We start from the raw sequence: 8168 nt of genomic DNA, 5'->3' as shown, positions 1-8168 counted from the left end.
AGCCCCTAAAGTATCAGAGTTAATGTCCAATTTGGACGGAGCCTGAGCAATTGGTCACGGCTGATTGAAATTGGAAAGCTCAGGGGTGTTTCTGATTAAATTGAGAGCACATGGACTAACATGAAGTTACCCCCAAACCTCAGGGGGGTAAACTGAAATTAGTCCTTTATTAAAATTAAAGCATCAACACTTATACAAGATGAGTTAGGGCTTCACAATCCTAACTCCTAATTTGAACTACTCATTACTCATACAAGAATTCATCAACAGAAGTATACAAAAATTATGAACTAGAAAATAAGAAAGAGTGGGGAGAGTTAGATTGGTCGCTCCTAGCTATGGGCTAGTATGAACCAAACAATTTCTTCACCCAACTACCCAACTAAGATGTGTGCTCTTGATGATGATTCCCTTTGAAGCTTTGAGTGTCCAATCCAAAAAGATGAAATTAAAAATGAAGATGGGAAGAGTGAGGTTGTGTGGGTGGTGGACGAGAGAATGGGAAAGATGGAAGTGTGGTGGTGTGCGGCTACTGTTCGTAGGGTCAGAATCCTCCTCTAGTGGGTTGCGGCTTAGGGTATATACGGGGGAATTGGGTCTCGTCTCTCTTGTGGTCACAAAGAAAAACGAGATAAGGATGGCATGTGAATGAAGGATAAGGAGCACGTGATAGTAATTCTCGTTGGCTAGGAGACAATGCCACAACGAAATGGGATGAAATCACCTGTTCCAGATTCCTGTGTCCTAATTCTGTCCCCTCAATATGATTGGTTTACAGAGATTAAAAAATGGAACAAAAGATTAAGAAAATATTTTTTAAATCTCTGTAGACCAATCATGTTGAGGGAACATAATAGGGATAGAATAATGGGGACAGGTGATTTCATCCTGAATGAAACAATGAAAGGAAATGATGTCGAGGAGGACACGTGGCAAAACCAAATTGGTAGAGGTAGAATGATTAACTCATTAATAGTTTAATTGATTAATCAAACCATTAATTGATGGTTTAATTACCCCAAATGCTGCAGCTCAAAGGCTTAATTAACCCATTAGGCTTAATTAAGCAATTAACAAATCTCCAATTTCGTCCTTTTGTCGAAAACTCAAATTTGCACAATTTTGCAACATTTTCACTTGATTTCCGCAATTCCACTTATTTCCTACATAATAAATAAAAATATATTAATTACATAATTATTAACTTGAGAATTAACTTATTTATAGTGTTTTAGATATAATTACATGCATAAAAATGCTTGTAATCAATAACTCTTTACATAGTTTTAGGCCTACCCTAAGTAATATTGCCTAATGCTAGTCTCATAAACTGAAATATCACGAGCATTCTTGAAGTGATTGATTGTAGCAGTATTACTCATTACGGTGGATATTTTTCATACTGAGTCATAAAATTTTAGGTTTTAAGATCTTTGTTGTAATACTAAGGCGTAAGTAAGTAATTACAGTCAGTCAGTAATATATCATATAGAAAGATTGATTCACGCCAATTACCTCGTTGAGCAGCCAATAGTTGGATACTAAACTTGGGTCACAGTTAGTTATTTAGAATCATCGATCCATTAAAAATTCCCCACTACTTCAGTATGACAGTATTTAAACACCTCTCATGATATGAAGACATAGCTAACATATAAGTTAGCATTCAGCAGGTTACACACTCTTGCACTTTGCTTTGTAATCTGCAATCATGACCACAAGACCGCTCAATCCACATGCTATGAAATCTTTAATTCATTATGCCTAATTTCTCAGGCTAAACAGCGTGGAAGGATGATTCTGAGAGGGTAAAACTAAAACCCTCTTCTCTGCGTTGTCTCTCCGTGCGAAGCCGCAGGTTTAGAGGCTGGCTTACAGAACAAGCAGAATGATTGAGCTTAAATAGTAGTGGCTACATGTTACAAAATTTTAAGTAATCAAAGAAATAGACACAAGATATATGGGAGAGGAAGATGTACGTTGTATACACACCAAGCTTAGTCATCCATGAATGCCTCGAGAACCAACTGCCTCTCCCATATTCAACAAATGTTATTTTGACCAGGAAAGGCGCACTGCAGAAAGTTAATTAGGCATCGCTGTTGCAGTCCGATGGACCCAAGGAAGTCCCCCCTTCGCTCATCGGTTTGAAGATAATCGAGGAAGTTGGAGGCTGAGGAACAGAGCAGATGCCTTCAAGCATTTGGACAACCTTGGTCATTGGTGGCCTCAAAGTCATGTCTATCTGTATACACCACAACCATAACCGCAGTAGAAACCCTCTCGTCAACGTCATCTATCCTCATCTTGGAGTCGAAGATGTCCTTGAGTTTCCCTTCTTCCAACATTTTGGAGGCATACGATGGAAAATAAATTTCATCAGAGATGGATTGATATGCGTCCAAGTTCTTTCTTCCGCTAATGATCTCCAGCAGCAGCAGCATTCCATAGCTGTACACGTCACTTCTCTCCGAAACATCACCCAGATTTTTATAGAACCACTCTGGGGCAATGTATCCCATAGTTCCTCGCGCTGCTGTTGGGAGGAGATGGCTCTGCTCCCTGGTCACCAGCTTTGCCAGACCAAAATCTGAGATTTTGGCATGGTAATTGTCGTCAAGGAGCACATTTGCTGGTTTTATGTCACAGTGAATAATCTTCAAATCACAATCTTCATGGAGATAAGCTAGTCCTTTGGCAATACCCACTGCTATGTTGAATCTTGTCTCCCAATCCCATACGAACTCTTCATTTTTTTTTTCCTGAAAATCCATTTGTCCAGGGATCCATTTGCCATGTACTCGTAGGCAAGAAGTCGATAGCTTCCTTTTGCACAGAAGCCCCGGAACCTGACCAAGTGCAGATGATGGATACTACCACTGATGCTAACTTCAGCTTGAAAATCTTTCTTTCCCTGACATTTATTGGCTTCCAACTTCTTCACAGCAAGTCGAGTTCCATCTGGGAGAACCCCTAAGTAAACTGAGCCAAAACCTCCTAGCCCAAGCTTATTTGAGAAGTTGTTAGTTGCAGTTTTAAGATCCTTGTAACTGTAACGGATTGGCATCCCAATTAGCTTTTCCAAGAGATATATTATTATCTTCTGAAGTATCGTCAGGAGATTTTGGTGCATTTCTCTTCCTCTGGTAGTGTTGGTGTCCTGCAAAGAGTAGGCCACAGATAACAACTATTGTCGAAACAGCAATGATCACAAATTCACAATATAAGGGAAGTGATTCTTGCTTCCGCTGCCCCCACTGCCTCCATCACTCAATAATTGTGCTACTTATTATAGTAACACTGTTGTACTGCTATTTTTGGTTCTTTACATGGAGGAGAATAACCAAGCAAGTTGATATACCCTCTATGGTGTAGTGGTAGTTACAATTAAAGGGTGCAATGAAGACCGACTTTTAATGAAAATCCAAATTAGGGTCAATAATTTATCTAAACGGCTGTGGTTTAAAAAAGCTCGTACAATTTTGATATCCCCACATATATCTGTATCAACGGAGAAAGAAGCAACTTCAGCATCTACGAACTTTGAACATAATGCAACAGAAAATATTGGATGAACTGCCAAAGTACCTTGGTGAGGCGGACTCTCAGCGCTTCTAGTTCCATGTGAAGCCAAGTTCTGCAGGTCCATGAACACAATTAATTACGAGAAGATTAAAGTTCTGCTGCAAATTTCAAGACTTGCATATACAAGTGATATACTGAAAGCTATTTAACTAAAAATTGGAGAACAACACCTCAGTGATCGAAACAATTGCCAAGTTGGAATATTATAGGAAGTCTCTTTATGAAGTATACTACAGGATGCAGATGTAAACACACTTCCAAAAGAAACTTCTTTGTATTCTCCTCCAAAGCTATGAAAGGGTATAACCTTTTGAGTTGACCTTGTGGACAGATTTCTTGCCTAATAGATGTGCAAAATCAACTAAATTTTGTATCCTTTTATCTTGCAGAAAAGAAGCAGGAAAAAAGAAGAAGAGAGAGACGCTGAGAGTTCTGCAGAACCTCCCAGATGGAACAAAGGTAGACAGGATGCACTCGTACGTATAACAGCCAATTTTGGCAAGTACGTTGCATTGAAAGACCTGAAACTAATTAACTAATTGTCTGGAATTGTAGTTCAATATTAGCACAATGTTTGAGGAAGCTGTCCATTATGTGAAGTTTTCTTACAGCTCCAAATTTTGGTAATAGCACAAGGGATCCTATCCTCGTACACAATTTATTTTGGAGCTAGAATTCAGTATATGATTGAATTTGACTACAAAGAGAACCAATTGGTTCTTAATTAAGCATCAACCACGTTGTTTATTAACTGTTCCTATCTAATAAACCTATCTGACAATAGATTTACTGATATTGTTATGTTCTCCGATTGTTTACACAGTATCTATTAGCTGATATACAAGAACCATTCAGCAGACTCATTCACTGTCACTGACTTTCAATCTGTTTTGGCTTGCGTGCTCTCTTGTCATTAATCTACTACAAAATCAAGGATAGCTGGAACATGGCATAGACATACATGTAAATGGATAAAACTGATTTGATTTGAGTACCTTTGCAGTAGAGCTCAAAACTGGGAAGCAAGGAATGTTACCATCACAGATAATGAGCCCATATTTAGTTGAATCCATTGTCGCCTCCTCAACTGGATCTTGGGCGGTGGTGACATTTCTGTTGATGGTCACATTTTCATGCACTGGATCTACTGCCAAACTGGCTCGTTGAGCATTAAGGTATCCCTTCACGCTTGTGCGAATCCCCCCATTCATAGTCTTAGCTAAGAAACAATATCATTAACCACCAAACCAAATCCATCGAAAATTGAAGTAATGACAGTACCCAGTAGGCAATAAACAGTATTAGAAGATTGTAATAAAGGCTACATAGAGCTGTTAACCAACTAAATCTCATGACTCATCTACTTCAAAAACTATGCACTCAATTCAATCATACCCCCCATAAACCCATTAAATTTGACCAGTGTTACCATCTAAATTACCGGGGAATATGTATCACGAGAAGAGAATATACCAAGTTACTACTTCTGATCTGAGTAAACAACTTAATGCTGAAGCTCCAATTCTTCAAGTAACCTGGAAATGAAGACAACAAAGAATTCTGCAGTTAGGGAGATTAAATCAAGGATGAGATGATATAATAAATTAAACGTAAAGGGAGTAAAAGTCTGATGAGTGGAAAGAAGTCTCACAAAGGATGATTAGGAATGTAGGATATTCACAACTCACAAGAAGTAAACTATAGAGCCACAAAAGAGAGAGCTGGTGAGCAAAGGACAAAGAGGTGAAGACTTTGACCAAAGAAATGTCATGTTAAAGCTGGGAGCCTGGGATAGCTGTACAAGCAAGACCAAGGCTTAGTTTGGCATTGCTTCCCAGGGTGCTTTTGGGGCTGCTTCTGCTTTTGGGCCAAGAGCATGGTGTTTGGTAAAATCTTTGAAAGCTGCTTTTGGTTGAAATGGCTTCTCTGTAAAGCCAAAATTGGGAAGCCACAATTTGTAGCTTTTAAGAATTGCTTTGGGAAAACACGGAGCTCCAACAGTAAACAGTTTAATGAAATCATTCTAACTGCCAATTCTGTCCTCCTCCTTTTCTGAAAATTACATCGAACCCGGTAAAACCTATCTTTTCTCCATCGCAAGGCAGACATCTCTCTTTGCCGTCTGATAATTTCCACATCTCCTCCTTCCTCTTCTTTCAATTCGTGGATTTTCGCCGGCCTCGCCTCCATCCTCTGCGCAGACTTTGAGTCTTCTGGGTCATGCTTCTTCTCTGCAGATAGAATCAAACGGAACCCAATTTCTCTTATTCCTCCATAACTGCACAAAAAGGAGTAAGGTATCTGAGCTTGACAATACATTACTGGATCGCGTAAGCAGAGTGAGAGCAACCAACCACTCTCACACTCAAGCTCTCTCTTCTCTCTCTAAACCCTAATACATACATAGATATAGATCTCCATCTCATTCTCTGTATGGTGATCATGAAAATTTGCACATGGTTGTTGGTATAGATCGAGCTCCAACATGGCCAACTATCTCGCTCAATTCCAGACCATCAAGAATTCACTCGATCATCTCGATATTGCTGGTAAATCTCACCATTTCATATTCCTATTTGAGCTTCATTTGAATTTTCGCGAACCATGGAGCTTCTGATCTTCGTGATTGTTAGTAACCTCTCTCACTTTTAGGTTCGAAATTGAGATTTGAGTAATTATGAGCCCTCATTTCGGGCAATTTGATTGTAGAAGCAAAACTGCAGATTCTCTGAGCATGATTAAAGTTTGCTTTATTGTATTTCGAAAAGAATTGGTAGTTCTACTGCAAGTATGCACAATTTTTGTGCTTGGAGTTTCGGAACATATAAAAATGTTTAGAGTGTACTATCATGCATGTGATGCTTAATTTAGCTGAAGAACAAATGCGGTGATCGTTCTTTGTTTAGTGACAAGCTAGATCAAGTTATTTCTGGTCATACATTGTCAACAATGCTTGTAATGTTACATATGCATGAAACAAATAGCTGCTAATAATGTAGCCGTGCTGTTAGTGTGGTGTTGAATTCAACTAACAGAAACGAATAGCTAAGTGTGTTTGTGCTAATCTTATGTCCTTGCTAATCTTATGTCCTTGAAGCTAAGGAATTGCCTTGTGTGCGTATTATCTGTGTGTGATTGGATGATGTTCATGTTCCTATCTGGACCAGATGGAAAAGGACTTGTCCCATGTTTGAATTTGCTAGTTAGTGCATATGAGAAACAATTGATCTCTGTTATATCTATTTAACTGAGTATTTTTGCTCAAAATGTACTGCAGTCAGCTTGAGCTAGAACTAATGCTCTGTTTTATGGCTATTATCTCCTGTAGATCTGATATACTTGTATTTCATTTGTGGCTGGAAATTGTCTCCGTTTTTTCTGTTTAAATGTGTTGTTGCTAGTCTACTAGTTCAATAACTTTTGTTTCTTTTTTAATTTTGTAGGATCTTGATGAGTTCAAGACCATTCTCAAACCACGGCTAAAACTAATTGTCCAAAATGATGAACGGGAATGGTTTATTGTTTTTGTATCCAAGGCACATCCAAACAATGATCAAGCCACCAAATTGTCAAATAAAGTTTATGCCAAACTTGAAGTTGATTTTAGCTCCAAGAAGAGAGAGAGGTGAGCTAACTGTTTGTATAATTAGTGGATTTAGTAATATTGAGAAATTTGCACATATGAATGATCACTGTGTATGATAGCTTGCTAAAATTTAATTGCACCTTATATATAAGTATCTTATAAGAAAAAAACATGTGGCTTCCTCAGGTGCTGCAAATTCGACCTATATAGTGCTGAAGAAACCTTTTGGGAAGACTTGGAATCCAAGATAATGGAGTGCATCAGAAATACATTGGATAAACCACATGAGTTTTCTATCTAAAATCTAAATCAATTGTACCAAAAAGCTACCCAAAGAACTTGATATGTTCAACGAGATATTGATTTTGATGAAAGTGGAAATTACTCAAGTGAAGAGACTAGTGAAGAAATGGAGGATAATGAACATGATGGAGATGGTCCGGGAAGACAAGAAATGGAGGTGTTAAGAAATGCAATTGCACAAAGTCTAATGAATGCATCTACTTAGCATTTAGTTGCAAATTTCAAGTGACTTTAATATATTTTGTGTAATGGTTCCCGTTGAACTATGGTCGGGAAATTAATCCAAATATTCTAGACTTATTTTTGTGTAATAGTAAAACATAATATGCATATTGAAGAGTTTAAAGTAAATCTTTTATTTGATCCAAGCAAGGGTACAAGAATAATACATGAGAAATTTTTTTAATTGGTATGGTTAAATAATCAAAAAAATAAAATTATGTATTTTAGTAACATATCTTAGCATGTATGACCATTTTGGTAATTATACTCAGCCAAAGCACTTTTGTCTTGTAACTTACCAAACACCTAGAAATTGCTTTTCGTTCTCACAGCACTTTTAAAAACAGTTTACCAAACACCTCAGCTGCTTCCTCTCACAGCAAGTTCGGAAGTGTTTCCTCTCACAGCAAGTTCGGAAGTGCTTCCCCTCACAGCACAGCAATCCCAAACTAAGCCTTAAGTCTTCAATATG

General features: G+C 38.0%; 1 protein-coding gene and 1 pseudogene across 1 annotated transcript; one reads left to right on the top strand and one right to left on the bottom strand.

The window, feature by feature from the left end:
* Positions 1 to 1721: 1721 nt before the first annotated feature.
* LOC133718022 (G-type lectin S-receptor-like serine/threonine-protein kinase SD2-5) lies at positions 1722 to 5230 on the bottom strand (annotated as a pseudogene).
* A 448-nt stretch (positions 5231 to 5678) lies between these two features.
* Positions 5679 to 7842, top strand: LOC133718025 (trafficking protein particle complex II-specific subunit 130 homolog). Its single transcript, XM_062144811.1, has 3 exons — positions 5679 to 6134; positions 7029 to 7210; positions 7358 to 7842. Exons 1-3 carry the CDS (start codon positions 6042 to 6044, stop codon positions 7470 to 7472), a joined length of 390 nt encoding a protein of 129 aa, XP_062000795.1. The 5' UTR covers positions 5679 to 6041; the 3' UTR covers positions 7473 to 7842.
* Positions 7843 to 8168: the final 326 nt, after the last annotated feature.

The sequence above is a fragment of the Rosa rugosa genome, chromosome 6 (assembly GCF_958449725.1).
Source record: "Rosa rugosa chromosome 6, drRosRugo1.1, whole genome shotgun sequence".
Taxonomy (NCBI): Eukaryota; Viridiplantae; Streptophyta; class Magnoliopsida; order Rosales; family Rosaceae; genus Rosa; species Rosa rugosa.
This window is presented reverse-complemented; position numbering and strand designations above follow the sequence as displayed.